The sequence below is a fragment of the Alternaria infectoria genome (genome assembly GCF_024043175.1).
Source record: "Alternaria infectoria strain BMP 0036 chromosome Unknown scaffold_4, whole genome shotgun sequence".
Classification (NCBI taxonomy): Eukaryota; Fungi; Ascomycota; class Dothideomycetes; order Pleosporales; family Pleosporaceae; genus Alternaria; species Alternaria infectoria.
Genome location: NW_026250693.1, coordinates 937,499 through 956,473, shown reverse-complemented (window position 1 = coordinate 956,473; position 18,975 = coordinate 937,499). Strand labels below are relative to the sequence as shown.

General features: G+C 53.7%; 7 protein-coding genes across 7 annotated transcripts; 3 read left to right on the top strand and 4 right to left on the bottom strand.

The window, feature by feature from the left end:
- Positions 1-350: 350 nt before the first annotated feature.
- On the top strand, positions 351-1,781 carry J4E92_003326 (uncharacterized protein; the record flags this gene model as incomplete). Its single annotated transcript, XM_051494724.1, has 1 exon — positions 351-1,781. One exon carries the CDS (start codon positions 351-353, stop codon positions 1,779-1,781), a length of 1,431 nt encoding a protein of 476 aa, XP_051355017.1.
- A 212-nt stretch (positions 1,782-1,993) lies between these two features.
- On the bottom strand, positions 1,994-2,617 carry J4E92_003325 (uncharacterized protein; the record flags this gene model as incomplete). Its single annotated transcript, XM_051494723.1, has 2 exons — positions 1,994-2,448; positions 2,497-2,617. The coding sequence occupies 2 exons, from the start codon at positions 2,615-2,617 to the stop codon at positions 1,994-1,996; spliced, it is 576 nt and encodes a 191-aa protein (XP_051355016.1).
- Positions 2,618-2,709: 92 nt separating this feature from the next.
- Positions 2,710-4,887, bottom strand: J4E92_003324 (uncharacterized protein; the record flags this gene model as incomplete). The annotated part of the gene is made up of 5 exons (XM_051494722.1): positions 2,710-2,806; positions 2,863-3,649; positions 3,698-3,971; positions 4,019-4,561; positions 4,615-4,887. 5 exons carry the CDS (start codon positions 4,885-4,887, stop codon positions 2,710-2,712), a joined length of 1,974 nt encoding a protein of 657 aa, XP_051355015.1.
- Positions 4,888-6,467: 1,580 nt separating this feature from the next.
- Positions 6,468-7,529, bottom strand: J4E92_003323 (uncharacterized protein; the record flags this gene model as incomplete). Its single annotated transcript, XM_051494721.1, has 8 exons — positions 6,468-6,480; positions 6,530-6,796; positions 6,845-6,918; positions 6,966-7,111; positions 7,160-7,188; positions 7,238-7,276; positions 7,331-7,356; positions 7,404-7,529. The coding sequence occupies 8 exons, from the start codon at positions 7,527-7,529 to the stop codon at positions 6,468-6,470; spliced, it is 720 nt and encodes a 239-aa protein (XP_051355014.1).
- A 274-nt stretch (positions 7,530-7,803) lies between these two features.
- On the top strand, positions 7,804-9,861 carry GUF1 (Translation factor guf1 mitochondrial; the record flags this gene model as incomplete). Its single annotated transcript, XM_051494720.1, has 1 exon — positions 7,804-9,861. One exon carries the CDS (start codon positions 7,804-7,806, stop codon positions 9,859-9,861), a length of 2,058 nt encoding a protein of 685 aa, XP_051355013.1.
- Positions 9,862-10,986: 1,125 nt separating this feature from the next.
- On the top strand, positions 10,987-13,717 carry J4E92_003321 (uncharacterized protein; the record flags this gene model as incomplete). Its single annotated transcript, XM_051494719.1, has 5 exons — positions 10,987-11,060; positions 11,118-11,236; positions 11,318-11,506; positions 11,569-12,457; positions 12,511-13,717. The coding sequence occupies 5 exons, from the start codon at positions 10,987-10,989 to the stop codon at positions 13,715-13,717; spliced, it is 2,478 nt and encodes an 825-aa protein (XP_051355012.1).
- Positions 13,718-17,227: 3,510 nt separating this feature from the next.
- Positions 17,228-18,237, bottom strand: J4E92_003320 (uncharacterized protein; the record flags this gene model as incomplete). The annotated part of the gene is made up of 3 exons (XM_051494718.1): positions 17,228-17,340; positions 17,395-18,037; positions 18,091-18,237. 3 exons carry the CDS (start codon positions 18,235-18,237, stop codon positions 17,228-17,230), a joined length of 903 nt encoding a protein of 300 aa, XP_051355011.1.
- Between the last annotated feature and the right edge of the window lie 738 nt (positions 18,238-18,975).

The window sequence follows — 18,975 nt, the reverse complement described above, 5'->3', positions numbered from 1 at the left end:
CCACCCGCAGCCGCAGCCGCTCCTTTCACCACCTGTGCAGCCTTTCCACGGCAACAGCAGAAGATGACCGCGAGGAAACAGCCGTCGCGATAGATTACGAGTGTCGCACCTGGCTCGAGCGGCTCACGCGACGTTCGAATCGAAGCAATGTGTGTCTTGCGCAGTGCTGCGACATCTGCCGAAGAATGATCGACTCGGCTTCGCGATGACGTAATGTTCGCCTTGCACTGATTGATGATGCCAACACGCCCGTGAGATGCATTCCCGCCCGCCTACTCCAATATATCTTTTATGTATCCAATCTGAAGAAACAAGACCAGTGGAGTTTGGAATATTGGGATTTGTTCACCATGGCCTCAAACACCTCGTCCACAGTCCCCCTCTGGATCGACAACAAGCCCATCCACACGCAAACCACCATTCCCGTGACCCAAGCCAGCACCTCCAAAACCATCCACCACGCCTCCTCCGCCTCCACCACCGAAGCAACCCAAGCAGCCATCTCTTCCTTCTCCGCTTTCAAATCCTGGCGCTCCACCTCCCACACCACCCGTCGCAATCTCCTCCAAAGCGTAGCCACCTACTACGACACCCACGCCCCCTCTCTCATCGCCGCGCAAATCGCCGAAACCTCCTGCACAGAAGCCTGGGCGCGTACAAACGTCAATCTATCCATCTCGTACCTCAACGAAATCGCCGCGCAGATAAGCAGCGTGACCGGCGTTATCCCCCCGACTGAGAAACCCAACACCCAGGGTTTTGTGTTTAAAGAGCCGATCGGACCAATCCTATGTATTGCGCCCTGGAATGCCGCACTCGTGTTAGCAACGAGAGGGATAGCAAGTGCCATAGCAGTTGGCTGCACCGTAGTCTTCAAAGCGAGTGAACTGTGTCCCCAAACCCACGGACTCATTACGCAAGCTTTCGCTGAGAGTAGCTGTCCAGATGGCGTGTTGAACCAGGTGCAATGTGGGCGGGAAGATGCGGCTGAAGTGACCGAGACGTTGATAGCGCATGATGCGATTCGTAAGATTGAATTCATCGGTAGTGCGGAGGTGGGGAAGAAGATCATGGGCATCGCGGCCAAGTATCTCAAACCGGTTCTGATGGAACTAGGCGGGAAGTGTCCGGCGATTGTGCTTGAAGATGCGAATCTGGAGGAGGCAGCAAAGCAGTGCGGGATGGGGGCTGTGTTGAATCATGGGCAGATTTGCTTTAGTACTGAGAGGATTATTGTGATGGAGGCGGTGGCGGAGAGGTTTAAGACGTTGCTTGTGGAGGCTATGAAAGGGGTGGAAGGACCGGCTGGGTCCGCGGTGTCTGAGGGTATTAAGAAGCATGCTGCGGATGTTATAAGGGATGCGCAAGAGAAGGGCGATGAGGTGCTTGTTGGTGGGGTTGAGGCTACTTCTCCTGGGGGTGGGCTTGCGCTCAAACCTACGATCATCGTCAATCCCTCGCCTTCATCCCGTATCCTCGACGAAGAGACGTTCGGTCCTTCCGCTTCGCTTTACGTCGTTTCTTCAGATGAAGAAGCCGTCGCGTTGGCGAATCGCTCAGCATATGGTCTCAACGCTACGGTTTGGACGCGCGATATGGCTCGTTTCATGAAGATGTCGCGGGAACTGGAATATGGTCAAGTTCATGCCAACAGCATTTCAGTGTACACATCGCCTACTGGAAGTCAAGGCGGCGTCAAAGGAAGTGGGTTTGGGCGACAGAATGGACAGTGGGGACTAGACGAGTTTGTTGTCGAGAAGTTTGTCACTTGGTGTGGGTGAAGTGGGAGGCCTTGACATTACTCAAGAAAGACCACGCATTCAGGAACACGCAAAGGTTAATTTTACTGTTTTATTGTTTCAGGTGATGACCACGTCGTACTCTCATATACGGAAAAGTCCAACACACCCCAAGTATTAGTACCAATAGGCAGATTATTATTTCCTTCCATCCTTCCCCCTCAACCCAGAACGTGGACACACACCAATGGCCCTTACCAGGTAAAAGTCATCAACTGGGGGTTGAGCACAATTGGCAACAAAAAGTGGAAGACAACCACGGTGCCCATAGGCCAAACGGCAATGAGCTCCTTGATCCTCCAGTCCTCTTGCAGCGCAAAAGCCATGGTAATCATGATCGCGGTCATACCAATGCAGAACATGAAGCTCCACTTGAACTTCCTCAGCACCCTGCTGATGGCAACGAAGAAACTGACTTGTTCGGTTTCCTTGGAAGTGGAACCCCACTCAAGAGGCCAGCTGACGAAATGCGCGAGGAGAGCTTGCGAGACGTGTAGAGAGATGCCGCCGAGAAAGATGCTGAGGAGAGGGATCCATTTGATGTTTGTCCAGAGGCCGCCGAAAAAGGAACCCTCGCCGATGCGGTAGCGGAGGACGGCGAGAGCGATGTTACCGAGGACACTGAAGACGATGATGATGGCGAAATAGACTGATGGGTGTTAGTGATGCGCGAGACGAACAATAACGTGATGCTTACCGCGGAAGGAGTTGATGTAGTAATGGTCTAGCCATCCGTTGAAGAAACCGATTAAGAAGTAATTGAGCATGGTGAGAGCCCATGAGCAGCCGAGAGCGTAGTAGGTACCGATGTAAGCCATGATGGTGACTTTAGATGCGAGAGGCATGTTGGAACTGATATCATCGAGTTAGTTGACGGACAGATAAGGCGACACGATCTTTGAAGATCTACTTACAAAATAAAGGTGCGGAAGAGCTTGGTGAAAGGACCTCGGGTAAACCAGTAGATCAAGGGGTTGAAGATGAGTTCATTGCAGCCATATGCATACCTAGAGAATGTGAGTTAGCAGTCGTAAGAGAGAGACGTTGAAAAGGGCAAGCATACTTCTCCCATCGGGCAAGCTCGTCATATACGGTAAGCGATACACCCTCCTTGAAGCCATCACCCTGGTATGAGGCCAATCGAATGATGTAACCAGCACTCTGCAGCCGCAGACTCATATCGAAATCCTCAGACACCGTCTCCTCGGACCAAAATTTGTCGAACGTGTGGCCGTCTTCTGTGACCTCGTAAGCCACCTTCTGAAGTGCCTCCCATCTCAGGATAGCGTTGTGGCCGACAAAAGGCGCGACGTCTCCACCAGCGACAGCAAATCGAATCATGGTGTAGATCATGTTGGTGAAGAAAGTGATGCCGTTTTCGAAGAAGCTGTTGGTGACGTTCATGACTCCGGAAGAGTACTGTAGGATGGCCACTTCCTGACCCTGCTCCATTTCGCTGACGGCTTCGAGCAGGCAGTCCTTAGGCACACGGGTGTCGGAATCGACGAGGAGAATGTGATCGCCAATGCGGATGTTACCATCAACCCAAGCCCTGCCGTCGTGTTCAGCCCTGACGGATTCCAAGACTTCCCTGTAGAGGTCATTCTCGTCCAACTGGCTCCAGTTCTCTCCACGTTCATGTTGTGCCATGGCCTCTTCAACCCTGCAGCTGATTCTTAGGGCGTAGTTCATGTTGGATGCCTTCTTGAATTTTCCGGGGCGGACGAAGACAAACGGATCCGGTCCGTGCTCGCCCTTGGGATCATGCCTTGGGCGCGCCACCCAGCCAATGCCATGCTCGTCGTAAAATTCCTGGCGCTCCCTGGATTCCTCGGCTCCGAGAACCTGCACTAGGAAATGTCAGTGGGGCTTACATTACGCACTGGCGCAGCACTTACTTCCGTCGTCGTTGACGAAGATATTGGCACTTCCTCCCTGAAGCTCGTAGGTAGAGATGGCTTGCTTGAGCGACCGAATGGTGGGCTCAATGACACTGCGTAAACCCTCCTTGTAAACGGGCATCTGGATGGTTACATGTGGAAGCGGGCCGTTAAAGGTATCACAGTTGAGGCGCCTGGGGGCTTTGCCGGAGTAGTAGCGGCTGTTCTCTTTCATCTGATCGGTGGGGCCAATGATTTGGGCAAAGTTACCGACCAGAGCTTGGAAGAAGAACTAGTATAGTCAGAAGCGGAATCATAGAGTGCAGACATATGGCTTACCAATGATAGCCAGACTTGCGCGGGCAAGCAAATGAGGAAGAGCAGACGAAGCCAGTGCTTTGGGGCTTGGAACTCTTCGATCGCGATCTGCCTGTACCCGGATCCGATCGCTACCGTCAGGAGAAGAATGGACATTCCGCAGTAGGCAGCTTGCCACATCTTCATGTCTCGGGCCTCCTCACCATTGGCTTCTCTAGAATCGCGCGAGTCGTCGTAATCTTCCATGTCGTTTGCGGGGTTCTTCCCTGACTTCTCCAACTCCAAGTCGTGCGCATCATAGCCGTATTCAGCTCCACACATCATCCTCATCATACAATTGATGATGAACTCAGCGCGTTCGAGCGTCAACTTTGGGTCATCCTGCCACACTACCAGCATGCCTCGTGAGGCGATGAAAGCAGCGGACTGACCCCTCTGACAGTGTGGCAAAGCTTCAAAATCGGGAACGATTTGCAAGCGAAGGCCGCTCTGGATTTGCACATACTGGGTATTGCATCGCTCAAGAATGTACTGGATGGCCCTGGTGTTGACGGTCATAGCGCACTGCAAAGTATTAGTGACAATGCCGTGCGGGTGTTTGGCGTTGTTAGACTTACTCGGACGTTCAACTCGGTAACAGCTTCAATGAGACCTGTACCGTCGGTACGAAGCGCATCGGGAGCGCAGGAATAGCGTCCCCTTGACTTCTTCATGAAGACACCTTCGCCAGCTGATCCAAAGGTCCATACCCGCTCCTCCTGCTTGGTGTGGAGCCAGTTGGCCAGGAGCTCAGCCTTGACGTCGACAAGAGCATCTGTGCGCACGGTACTGTCGCTGCCGTGGATGCTGGGAGCCCCGCCGGAATGAGCGCTAGCTGGGCCAAGCTGCATAGGTGTGAAGCTAGCCGGTGACTCGTCGCCAGCTCGGGGTGTTGGCGCCAGAGGATTTTGGGGGGGAAGTTCCTCGCTCCCAGGAGTGTCGTTATGCGGTCGAGAGACATTGTCTCCTTTTCTGAAAATGCCGGGTAACCTCATTTCTGCGTCTTCTCATATGAAGCCAGGGTGGAGAAGGTTTGTGCGATGTGCGTCTGAACGACGAAGAACAAAGGTGCACACGGATGTTAGGTAACGACTGAGAAGAAGGTAACACCAAGCGGGCAGCGAGGTGAAGAGATAGTCAGCCTGATATTTAAAAAGTGCACACTTTTTCTAGGTGTACGTGCGGTGGGAGAAGTACCCACACTACTATAAGCGATTACCAGCAGCCACAACTGCACGAGTTCAGTATGAAAACAGTGTAGTGTGGCGATAGGCAATTGGTACTGGTACGCCTAACCTGTATTGAAGTTGTCTTGGGTGAGCCATGCAGGATAAGGTGGACTTGGAGCTTCATGGTGCCACGGAACCCCAGATAAAAGTAGTCTTGTTGGGTCGTGGTGGAAATCGCGTCTGTGCTCTGTTACATGAGCGCTACCGCATGCTCTTTCTTGCCTCCACAGCCAGTAGATACAACACTCGGACATGTAACGAGGTTGCTCATGGAGATAAGATGCGCTATCATCAGTGACATTGGAACCGTACCAACTTGAGAGTGTTTGTAGCTTTGGGGCTGTTTTAGCCAATGGCTCGGCAGTGTGTACAAGTGCCAGATACCCCTAAGCCCTGTGAATATGTCGGAACTGCCTGGCAGATCGTTTAGGAAAGACGCGACAGCGTTTCTGTGTGTGTGTGAGATGACGCGATGCTGAACATAGCTTGTGGGTAACGATACGCGAACGGGAGGTCCGCGCATCCAAAAGAAAATCCCATCTTCTTACATGAAATATGGTCTTGGGAGGCCAGGCGTCCTTTGTGTTGCCACTGAGGTGGGGCGCCTATAGCTTAACAGCGGGCCAGCTTTGCGCGCTTTAGACCACGCGCATCGAGAAAACCGTAAAGCCCGTCATTGCTACGCAACAATCGTGTCTTATTACCAAGATTACCGCAGACCTAGACGATTAGACAAAGTGAGGTTGGAAAGATCAACGGTTCTTTAGCGAGGACCCACGCGTGACGAATCCGCGTCGCTGCGTTCGCATTGCCAACGATGTCGCACCACCGATACAAGCATGGACCGAAAGAGAACGAAAAGAGATTGTGTACGAGCCTGTAAAGCCATAGCGACCACAAGATCACCGCCTCGCCACAAAGATTGCGACGGGCCCAGCAGCGCCAGAAGAGCTCTGGTCTTTGGCCCAGACACGTGACCCTTAACGGATACGTTTACTGCTGGACAAAATGGAAGACAGTTGCATGATTTTCATTGGTGTGTGAACTCCGTCGCGTAGAAGACTTTGGAAAATGCCGCAAGTTTAGTCATCGAATCCTGGAATATGGTGCGACCCACGTACTCCATGCGCCTGGGCGAAAAGTCGACAAGATGTAAAATTGAAAAGGAAATGGGGAGTTTGGGATCTCAAACACGGCGGATTTTAATCGGCAAGTCTAGAGAATTAGTATATCGCTTCCACAAGCAGTGCATGAAGTCACTCACCTGTAGCTCACTAGTGTGTCCACACGATGGTTGCTTGTGCTGAAGCTGCGCAGCTGCACCTTCTCCCCATTCTTGATCTCCTTGGCGTCACTGTCACCCCACTCGAGAGGCACTTCAGAGTCCGCGTCGGCATAGACAAGAACGTTGAAGGTACAGTTTCCGTCCAGCATTGGTAGGAAAGTCACGGAGGCGGTGATCTGCCTGAAGACAGACTGGATCTCGGCCTGGATTTCAGCTTCGGTCTTGTCTTCTGATGCTTCGCTGGCACTGGGAGTTGTCAGCATGTGTTCAAGATGGCTGGCCTTTTTCGCTCACTCTGGAACGGAGTTCTCTTGGTCTGCCGTCTTCTTGGAAGATTTCGCCTTGGCGCTCTTTCCGTAGATTTGGACCTTGATGATGTCAGACACTGGGGTTTGGTATAGTTTATGTGACTTACGTCGAATTGCCAGCGTTCAACATGCTCTCCAGTTTCTTTGCTCGTAATGACGATGACAAGCTTTGAGATCTTGCCCCCGTACATCCACTCCTTCAGCTGGGCCATGATCTTCTTGATGTATGCTTTGACTTGGTCATCGGCAGTCACTGGAAAGGTTAGAGTGCGGCTGATGGCAGGACTGGCAGGTTACGTACCCATCATAGTCAAACCATATTTCTTCACGCTGCATCTTGTTAATGGCTGGTTGGGGTCAAGGTGTAGTACAGGCTTACGCGGTGAAGTCCTCGGCGGGGTACACGCCTCTTTGGAATCTGAGCAGAGTAAGTCACTTAAGTCATAGGCTACAATGCGCTCATCATGCTTACAGAATGGTGTTTACGGAATACTCGAACTAATTGGGGTAAGCGTAGGATGCGTTGCTTGGCCTGACCGACTTACAAACTCATTGACGAGTTTAGAAGAGCCCTTGAGCGCAAGCTTGTGCACCTTGGAGGAATCGCTCTTTGAGGACTTTGATTCGCCCTTTGAAGATTTGGACTTGGAAGAGGTCTTGGGTTGAGACATTGCGGTGATAGCGCGTCGTGAAGGTTGGCGGTGTGTTGTTTACGGGGTTTGTTGATAGGGTAACTGCGACCAGCGTGACCCGGCGGAACAGGAAGCAACGAGACAGCGCAGCAAGACTGTTCAAAGAGGGCGCAATCAACGACAGAGTGTCTCCGAAGATCAGAGTTAGGCCTAGTATGCTTGCGGGGTACTGGAGATGTCCACGGGTCGGATGGGAGGTCTGGTAGTGGGTCGGGGTGCAGATGCAGGAACCGCCTGCCGCCGATAAGATAAGATGGATCAAAAAAGTCGTCGACACCACCGCCCGAGCGACGAGCAGGCAGGCACGGATCCGACCTCATGCCCACTCATGCGATCATGCGTGCGAACTGCGAGCAGCCTTCTGCACGGCTGGCGGACGCCCTCGGCCCGCTGCAATGGCTTCCCGCGCACCTCACGCCTGCTTGAGCGCCTGCCGCCCCTCGCCAGAAACTATGCGCAGGCCTTCCGCCCCCAGTCAGAGCTCGAGAAGCGCATCGCCGACATCCCCATCGACCGCTACCGCAATTTCTGCATCGTCGCCCACGTCGACCATGGCAAGTCGACCCTCTCGGACCGCCTGCTGGAGATCACGGGCACCATCCAGCCCGGCGGCCAGAAGCAGTTCCTCGACAAGCTCGACGTGGAGAGGGAGCGCGGCATCACCGTCAAGGCACAGACATGCAGCATGATATACAACCACGAGGGACAGGACTACCTGCTGCATCTGGTGGACACGCCCGGCCACGTCGACTTCCGGGCCGAGGTGTCGCGGAGTTATGCCAGCTGTGGAGGGGCCCTGCTGCTCGTGGACGCCAGCCAGGGCGTGCAGGCGCAGACAGTCGCCAACTTCTACCTCGCCTTCGCCCAGGGCCTCACGCTGGTCCCCGTGCTGAACAAGGTCGACCTCCCCCACGCCGACTCGCCGCGGGTGCTTGAGCAGATGCACGAAACCTTCGAGCTCGACCCCAAAGACGCCGTACTCGTCTCAGCCAAGACCGGCCTCAACGTCGCGGCCCTCCTTCCTACCGTTGTCGACAAGATACCCGCCCCAGTCGGCGATCTGAAGAAGCCTCTCCGCATGCTCCTCGTCGATTCGTGGTACGATGTATACAAGGGCGTCATCCTGCTGGTGCGCATATTCGACGGGCAGGTGCGGCCTGGGGACACCATACGCTCCTTCGCAACCAAGCTGAAGTACATCGTGGGTGAGGTTGGCATCATGTACCCCGACCAGACGCCACAGACAGTGCTCAAGGCTGGGCAGGTCGGCTACATCTACTTCAACCCCGGCATGAAGCGCTCGCAAGAGGCCAAGGTCGGCGACACCTACACCACCATTGGATCTGAGAAGCTTGTAGAGCCCTACCCAGGCTTCGAGGAGCCCAAGAGCATGGTCTTCGTCTCCGCCTTCCCCACAGACCAGGACCTCCACGAGCATCTCGAAGACAGCATCCAGCAGATCATTCTCAACGACCGCAGCGTTACATTGCAGAAGGAGTCGTCCGATGCTTTGGGGGCTGGCTGGCGCTTGGGATTCTTGGGTACACTGCATTGCTCCGTCTTCGAGGACCGCTTGCGTCAGGAACACGGTGCCAACATCATCATTACACCGCCCTCAGTACCCTTCAAAGTCATCTGGAAAGACGGCACCGAGTCCATCATCACCAACCCCAATGAGTTCCCCGATCAAGACCAAGCGCATTTCAGAGTGCAGGAGGTCCATGAGCCCTACGTATCTGCAACCATCACAATGCCTGACGAATATCTTGGTGAGGTCATCAAGCTTTGCGAGGCCAATCGCGGCGAGCAGAAAGAGCTTACCTTCTTCACCGCCACCCAAGTCATTCTCAAGTACGACATCCCGCTGTCGCATCTTGTTGATGATTTCTTCGGCAAACTCAAAGGCTCCACCAAAGGTTACGCCTCTCTTGACTACGAAGACGCAGGCTTCCGCAGGTCGTCCATCATCAAGCTCAACCTACTTGTCAACGGCTCCCCAGTCGATGCCGTGTCACGCGTCCTGCACACATCGCAAGTTGATAGGGTGGGCCGCATATGGGTCGAAAAGTTCAAGGAGCATGTCGAGCGACAAATGTTTGAGGTCATCATACAGGCTGCAGCCGGCAGGAGAATCGTGGCGCGAGCTACCATCAAGCCGTACCGCAAGGATGTCCTCGCCAAGCTCCATGCTAGTGATCTCAGCAGACGGCGCAAGCTCCTCGAGAAGCAGAAGGAGGGCAGGAAGAAGCTGAGGTCGGTAGGGAGTGTCGTTATCGAGCAGGAAGCGTTCCAGAAGTTCTTGGCCAAATAGAAAAATCAATCGTCTTATCCGCTCTTCATCACGTACCCCAGCGCTAAACCCCCGGGTGCGAACACACGGCAGAACTCGCCGTTGGCCAAGCCCGTCCGCTCGTTCGTTAGGACGGCATGTCCGATAATTCTCAACCGTGTGCATAAGTCGCGATAGTATAATACTAGACATGCATCGCCATTCAGCGCCATGACATTGAGCCTGCAATAGGCCCCGATTCTCCCTCCCGTTCCCCTATCAACCTTGGAAGCGTTGATTCGCTGGTCATCCCATCCGATATCACCCAACAATAGCAACAATACAACGGTTCACCGCGCTCAGCCGTTTCGGCTAGTAACGAGTCATCTCGATGCCGAACAACTGGTGGTCTGCGAAGTCCGTGCAGTGTCTCAACGTGCTCGATCTTTCAGCTGATCAGCGCTAACAGGTCGATGACATCAGCCAGCCATCGAGATCGCGCGTGTCGGCCTTTTCCAAGAACCACTCGGCTTGCGTTACAGCTCGCGTACCTGACAGCAACGATCTCTAGTGCGGCTTGGATCTATAGCTAAGCCGTCTCCAGCTTGGTGTCGCGATACTCGACCGTGGGTTGCATAATGCTTCGGACGGTACGCTTGGGGAAGTGCGCCGACATGACGTTTGCCCGAGGGCCAACTTTTCTACGTGTCGGAACCGAGAGAGACATTGGCAGGGCGTCAACAGCCTTTGTTCAAGCACAATTAAACCTACGAAGCGAACCTTTTCAGATCCAGCTGATACTGGGATATTTACACTTCGAGTGACAGGTCGTGGGCTGTATCTTGATGTCTAGCGGCATGTAGCGCATCTTGACAACGCTCGCTAATCTCTGCAGAGCCTAGCCGACCATGTTGACATCAAGGATGCCATGAACCTCCGAACGGCACGCTTGCGACGATCCTGCGGGCATGACGTTAGGCTGATGGCCAGACCAGGACGCCTGGACGGGCGGGCAACATGGGCAAATCTCAAATCTAAGAGACGTGCCGCTGCGGGCTGCAATACCTGCGTTGGTATGAGTTTGGGTTGTTCCTCGCACTTGACAGCCCGCAGGACGGTCTTTTCAATCTCCTGCTCCCCTGCGTGACTTGTCGAGGCTTCATCAAGATGGCGAGATTCTTGGGCCTCAGAGGTCGCAGTCTAGCGAGCGCCATTAGCATCACGTGTGGGCTTTGCTTTTTGTGAGTTACCCCATCCGTGTGTGTCGCGTAGATTATTCAAGGACTAATCGGTCAAAGATGTTTCGGCTATGCCCAGGGTGTTATGGGCGGTCTCTTGACTGTCCAGCAGTTCTTGGACAGATTCCCTCAGGTTGACATTGTCAACCAGAGTTCGTTCCACAATGCGTGGGTCACAGGTACGTCGAACCAAGTCTTGTGGGCGCATCAAGGCCTCAGATTGGTACTGGAGCATGCAGGGTCCTGACTGACATCAATAGGTCTTACGGTCGGAACATGGCACCTGGGCTGTATCGTCTCAGCCATCGCGACAATCTTCGTTGGTGACCTGCTAGGTCGTCGGCGCACACTCATCCTCGGTCTTACCTTTTGGGTGATTGGCGAAATCATTCAGACGTCTTCCTACAGCTTTCCGCAGTTCATCGTCGGTCGCGCGATCGCTGGTTTCGGTAAGCTCTTTGACATCTTGTAGGACAGAACTCCGGACACGAAAACTGACGCTGCAACATAGGCAATGGCTTCACCACTTCCACGGCCCCCGCATACCAGGCAGAATGCGTCAAGTCGCACCGCAAAGGAACCATTCTCATGATCAGCGCAGGAGCGTTTGTCTCCGCCGGTATCGCGCTCTCGTACTGGTTCGTCTTCGGCTTCGCATACCTCACTAGTTCGTCGGCATCATGGCGCGTCCCTATCGCTCTACAGATCATGTTCGCGCTCCCCGCCATCGCAATGCTCTTCGTGCTTCCCGAATCGCCGCGATGGCTCATCCTTACTGGACGCGAACAAGAGGCGCTCACTGTGCTCGCGGCGTTGAACGATGATGAGCCCGACAGCTTCGAGACGAAAGACGAGTTCCTACAAATCAAGGACGCCATCTTGATCATGGCACAAGGGTCGAGCGCTGGCCTGTTCTCAAACAAGGAGCGCCGAGGATTCCATCGTGTTGTGTTGGCGTACTTCGTGCAAGTCTTCCAACAGGGCACTGGTATCAACCTGGTCTTGCAGTATCTTTCGTGGATCTTCCTGACACGCATGTCCTTCGAGGGATGGTTGGCTCGTCTCCTGGCATCCTGCTCAGCGACCGTCTACTTCCTTGCCTCATTCATCGTCGTTGTCGGTATTGATCGCTTCTGGGGTCGTCGCTCACTGATGATGTTTGGTGCTTCGGGCATGTCAGTATGCATGATACTCATCACTATTCTACAGTACCTGTGGTCCGAGCGCAATATGCAGGCTGGAAGGATCGCCAGCACTGTGTTCTTGTTCATCTTCTCCGTCTTCTTCGCTATTGGATGGCAGGGTATGGCTTGGTTGTACCAAGTCGAAATCGTGCCACTTCGGATTCGAGGGCCTGCTAACGGTCTTTCGACGAGTGCCAACTGGTTGCTCAACTTTGTGTAAGTCACAATCCGGGTCCATCGCATTAGCTGCGCGACTAACATTGAAACAGTATCGTCTTCATCACCCCGATCGCATTCCAGCGCATTTCCTATCGTACATGGATCATCTTCGCCGTCACAAACTTCGCCATCATCCCCTTGGTTTACTTCTTCTACCCTGAAACCGCCTTCCGCTCGCTCGAGGAGGTCGATGTCATCTTCCAGCTTGCGCACGATGCGCCCGGCAACCCTTGGCTCACCGCCGTTGGCTTTTCTCAAAGCGAGCCTCTCTGGTTCGGAAAGAAGGACCCGGAGAAGCGACTCAATTTCAACTACGGAAACAGCTCGTGGCACAAGAGACTCGTCGAAAGCGTCCTCAGTCGTGACAGTGGCAGTGGAAGCAACACGAACAGCGGCCACACCGAGAAGCGACCCTGGAGTAACGGCGAAAGCCCAGACTCTGGCGAGACAGCCGCACCTACCATCCCTCGTGGACGAAAGAGATCAGAAGAGTCACCCGTGGACCCTCGCCTGCACCTTTCCCCACCATCAAGCCCAACAACGACCATGACGACGACCATCACCAGCACAAATCGCCCACGACGCAAGCTACAGAAGCGCAACAGCAGCGCCAGCAGCATAGCTAGTCGCGCAAGCCGGTCCCAACCACCACCACCCGTCTTTGGTCTCTACAACCGATCTGCGGAAACGCATCAACCAACCATGCCACACCACCGCCACACACGCAGCACCTCAACAGACTCCCTCCACTCCGTACGCCCAGAATGGTGGACAGAAAATCTTACACCCGCGCCCGTCTCCACACGCAGCAGATCTTCAAGCAGACCCGGTAGCGCAGTAGAGGCAAGGGAGACCCGCGGCCGCCCGGAATCCCGCGTCTCCAACAGAAGCATATCGAACAATGCGCTTAACCGCTTCGTGAACCCTGATCTACTCGACCAACAACAGCAGCAACGACAGCAACCTCGGAGAGCGGCATCTCATTCGTCGCTTCAGCAACAATTTGCTGACCATGGCTTTGAGCCCGTGGTTGGTAGAGGCAGCGTTGACTACCCCGGTATGCTCGGCGGCGAAGAACGCGGTAGAGGAAGAAGCGGTGTTGTGAGGACGGAGAGCGAGAGGGAGACGTATCTCCCCGATGGTGTGTATGAGGTTGTTGAGGGGAGAGTGAGGCAGCTTAGTGCTGGGCCTGTCAGGCCGGATAGCGTGGGAAGTTCGAGGAGGTACTCGGCCAGGGACGCTGGGTATGCACGATAAGAGGCGATCTGGTGACCTGCTACAACTATCTCGGTTTGTCTTGTGGTATTGGACCATCAATAATTTCTTTTGTAACCTTCGGCTACTAGCTATTGAAACACGCCTTGTAATAAATACATAACAACCTTATCGTGTAATCATTGATGGCAACTGGTAATTTTCACAATCACTTGAAGAGTGTATCATCTTGGTGGGAAGGTGTGGATTTCATTTACTTCGTTAAGTTTGTGTACTCGTAATCTCTTCATCAACAGGAGGTCTTTGACCTTGGTTCAAGATAAGGATGATTTGAAGAGGTTTGAACGAGTGTGGTGAAAAGTCAGTTGGGGGGAAAGAGTAAGTATGCCAGGATACCTGATGTTTGCAAGAATTCTTCGTCATCGGTGCCAAGAAGATGAGCGTGCGGGTTTTGTGACTGAGCGGTTTCTACGGGCGGGTGGTGCTCGTGTGATCGAAGACCAGTCATGCTTATACAGTCTGAACTTTCATCCGAAGCGCATTTCGATAGCGTAGGCACTGGTCGCAGTTCTTCTGTACGAAGCCTTGAGCACCGCATGTCGTGCAGTCGGGTCCGCGATGACTATCCTCAAGTCAGCAATCTCGACTGTCATTATGCCTCTCGATTGAGAGTGCATGCATAGACTGTACCCTTGGGGACGCCCTTTACATAGGGGACAGGTGGACGTAATCACGGCTTGAGGATGGTCTGAAAAGCACGACGGCGGGCTCAGACTAGCCGTTGAGATCTGATTTGGGCTGTATGGCATTGTAGTTGACATCGTGGAGTGCAACGAATGTTCAAATATTTTGCGAGAAGTGATTTGAGGTAGCAATGAGATGCAAAGTTGAGCCAGGAGAGTTTGATGAAGCAGATCGATGCGGCGAGAGGACCATTGGAACGAGGCATCGTGACTTAATGTCTGTTATATACGGTTGCAATGATATCGTATCTGCTTCGATGCCGTGTCGACAATGTGCATGCTTACTATTCGTCACAGTCTTTGGCGAACATTGCAACAGCCTGTCGCGCTGGCACTCGCGCGACGTTTCAGGGAACTAGATAAGAGAAGCTGCGTGACTATCGTCAAAGCGAATGGCTGTTGGGAGCGTATGATGCTGTAGTCGTCATTTCTGGGGTTGCACTCACCGGCCTTGGAGGGAGCCCGGTCTATCGTGATCGTGATGAAGAAATGCCAGGGGTCAGCCAGTAGACACGCGTCGGATAGCAGGCTCTTGTTCCGCCAATCATACTCGTGCCTTTGACGCATCTGAGGTGACCATCGCTGCGTTGTAACAATAGCCTCAACTCAAGCTAAGGTTGGACTCAAACCGGTGAATGCAAGTTCAATAATCTGCCGCACCGATCATGTGTCGGCATGTTGTCTCTTCTATGGCGGCGTGTGGTTCCTAGATATCGCAAACGACTTGAGCAATGCCTGCATACCAACCTTCCCGATCCAGCGGTGAGTACGCGGAACAGTCTCCCCCCTGACCCAGCAGGACGTTGACGGACCGGTCCCTGGACACGTAGTGTACGTCTCATATCTTCACGTTCCACGAACGCCCAGGTACTGATCGCATTCCCGATAAGCAGATGAAGCGACATATCCTTAGTGCGGTAGTCGTTCCGTCTACCAGGAAATGCCGCAGACGGCAATCAGAACTACGCTAAGTTTCACCGCTTCTTTTCTTTTGCGATCCAATCAGCACCTGGGTGCTCCGATATATCTTTGAAGACAGCGCCGTTGCGTCAGAAGGTCGCAAGTGTCAACACTGTTCCACAGCTAATGCTGTGGCCGACTCGTTGGGTTGTGGAATACGCATCAGGGAGTCCGCACTAAATTCGTGGAAACTAGACAACCACGTCTTCCCTCATCGGAAGATGACCGAGTCGTCACAGTCATGAGACTAGTCGGAGGAGAGAGAACCACCCTCTGCTCGGCTAGCCATGATAGCTCATATCATCACCGTCAAGAGCTCTGTACAACATAGGAATCGTTCCAATGTCAGGCCATATTTCGCACATGCCACCCGACAAAGCATGTCTCGGGTACGAGGTCCTTGGAACCTTTGTCCTGGTTCTTTGCGCGACGCCGGGTGAACGCAGGGCACAAAATGCACGCTTACGCAGTTGAAATCTGGTATGCTTGCAACCGAATCTGGGTGAGCGCATTGAAAACGTGCACATGACATGAAGAATCTGCTTTTGGATCGACACCGACGTAATGATGCCACAACGCGTTGACAGTACTTTTGTAAAACAAGCGCGTACAAGTCACCGCGGTGACTAAGCCTTGCAATATAGAGGGGGTATCGTAAGTGATGATGATCACACGAAATGTAGACTCGAGTTACTGATCCCTGACCCCCCGTTTATCTCTGGTCCGGCGTCACCGGTCCACGTTACGATGCTGCTATCCGCTAGCGAAGAGATCGATGGAGCGACTTGATGAAAAAGAAGAGGAAATGTAACGTTCGCGCCGCGAGAAGCTCTGAGGCGAAGTCAAAACCTGATGCTGCTGTGACCTGCAGCGTGGCGGCAACATGGCCGTGAACGTGGCTGTTGGAGCTCGGGAAAATTTACCGAACTAACGATAGCGCTTGCTAAAGCATCAATGCCGACTTGTAAGCCTCAAACGAACCCTGATGGCACGACTTGATGACAGTGTACAACACAGGGGAGGATACAGCGTTACCACAGCGCACATAAATCGAACACGCGTCGACGGGCCGTATAATAGCGAGCTGCGAGATTTTTTCCCGGCATTTCGACAGTGCAGCAACAACAAAAGCATGTCTCAAACGGAAAGAGGTTTGATAAATCGAGACTGCCGTTGATGTTGTTCAATAGCGGATGCGTGCTGAACCTTCGATGATCGACGTCATAAGGTCACACCTTCGCGTCAAAGCGAGTAGCACAGGGACCTGTACTTCTGCACGAAGGACCTCGATTCGAAGTGCCTCTCATGGGTGTCGCGAGGTCGTACGCGGTCCATGCGTTTTTTGTGTCTCGTAGAAGGCAGCTTGGTGGTTCCGTTTTCGGACTGCTGATCGATACGACATCATGCGTTAGGCATGGGGCTGGGAAGAAAGCCTCACGGCATGGGATGCTTGAGGGGACGTAGAGCTGTTGTGGTGATTGAGGCGACGCCCAAAGGCAGGAGGGAAGGAGGTTGGGGCGGAAGCGGGGCCCACTTATTAGGTAAGCATAGTGGATCTTAGCTCGTACAGCGTCATGGCCATCACCGCAGACAGAACTTCTACATGGCAACCGTATCAATATGCCTGGTACCTGTGATCTAAGCGATGTTGGAGAACTGCCCCGAAAATCATGTGTCGCCATCCCACGATGACCCAGCATCCCTTACAAAGCGCGAACCGCTCTAGCATACCCGACCCGCGATCGATCGGCTCGCAAACGCACCACTCTGTTCCTGACTACACGAACACTTCCTTGTTCCTACCTCTCTCCACCTTTCGATCAGTCGCGTCGGGCTTGTAGTCCTCAAGTCACGCGGACCACGGATGACCCTCCGGACCGAGCTTTGCGTTCAGAAATCCAAGCTTGAGCAGCTTCTGCTCGGTGATCTCCTGCTTATGCGCCTCCATCTCGTCGACATCCCCTGGAAAATATCAGCAGTCGTAGATAAAGAGTTGGTATAGAATGAGATACGTACAGTTGACGCTGAGGAATGAGCCCTTGAGGTAGTCGGCCTTGGGCTGCGCAAGGTACAGCGATAAGCCACCCGTCTGGATGCCCTTGTCGTGCGCAAACGGCGTGAGCTGGTCGACGACCATACCGCGCTTTGACTCAGTCGCTGCGACGATACCAGGGTGCACGGTGAAGACGCGAAGATTAGGCTTCTCAGCGTCCAGGTACTCGGCCAACTTGAGCAGCGCCATCTTGCTGCCCGAGTAGGCGCTCATGCCGGGAACTGTGAAGGACGAGCCGAGCGTGTTCAGCAAGATGAGCGTACCGGACTCAACGGCCTTGAGGTAGTAGTATGCGAGAATATACGAGCCCTTGACGTTCACCTCGTAGTCGCTGAACCAAGCGCTGGGTTCGAGGTCGCCGACAGGTCCGCCCACCATACTACCGGCGGCATGGACCACGACGTCAACGATGCCAAAGGCATCGGTCGTCTTCTTGAACAGGTCCTGGACTTCGGCCTCGTTGGTCAGGTCGGCGGTGGCACTGAGGACCTTGGTCTCGGGGCTGAGGGAGGCGATGGCGCTGGCGGGCTCTGCCAACAGACCTTTGTTGCGACCGACAAGCACGATGCCCTTGGCGCCGGCTATAGCCCAGGCACGTGCCACTTCCTATTCGTTGGCGTCAGCATCCATCTCGCGCGATCGACGACAGACCGTCTTACGCCTCCTAAACCGCCTGTAGCGCCCGTGACCAGGATGGTCTTGCCCTTGGCGCTGAGAGTGGGGTTCTTGGGGTCGATGGCCGGGTACACATCGCGCTTGAGCGACTTGGTGAGCTGGAACGGGGTCGTGAAGGCGTTGGGGTCCATGGTGAGAATGAAGAGGTTGCGTTCGAGAAATAGCGGCAGAGAAAGTGGTAAGAGGAAAAGATATTCGAGTGATTGAAAAGTGCAAAGCGTAGGGATTTGGACTGTTGTTGTTGTTGTTGTTGCGATTATGTGTGCAGCAGCGACCATCTACAGCCTCAAGTACTTGCGGCATCAGCCTTGTGCAACGCACTACCAGGCACTATCGAGCAACGTGCAAACTGTATTATCTCAGCTGTGATGCGAGCCAGGGACCGATTTACAAGCAGCAGATGCGAAGCGAAGGCCGACCCCGAATTGTATTTCAAAGCATGACTCGGGTCCCGCGCTAGAATCCCCCCTACTTGACGCGTGATCATTTGCTTTCCAAGTCTGCGAAGGCGCCAGTATGTTCCTCATTGCACGAGCATGTCTTTAGTATACTGACGCATCATCAGACTTCATTCGCTCTCCAGTACCTTTCAAATCGCTTTGCGAAGCTTTACAGCATTGCCCTAGATGCGCGTCCAATCCCGTCCACATTCCTTCACGGTCACCGTTCCGCCTTCATTTACATGTTGGAACGAGTACCATCGCAAAGCATGCATTCTACATGGCGACTGGAAATCTGCTTTTCGCGCGGATAACTGGCCCGAATTTGAAGAACACAAATGGTATAGGTACCATAACCAGACACAGGAAGCCAAGGAGAGATGTTGCCCAGCCGATCCCGAGAGCATCATACACTGAGTTAGATGTTAG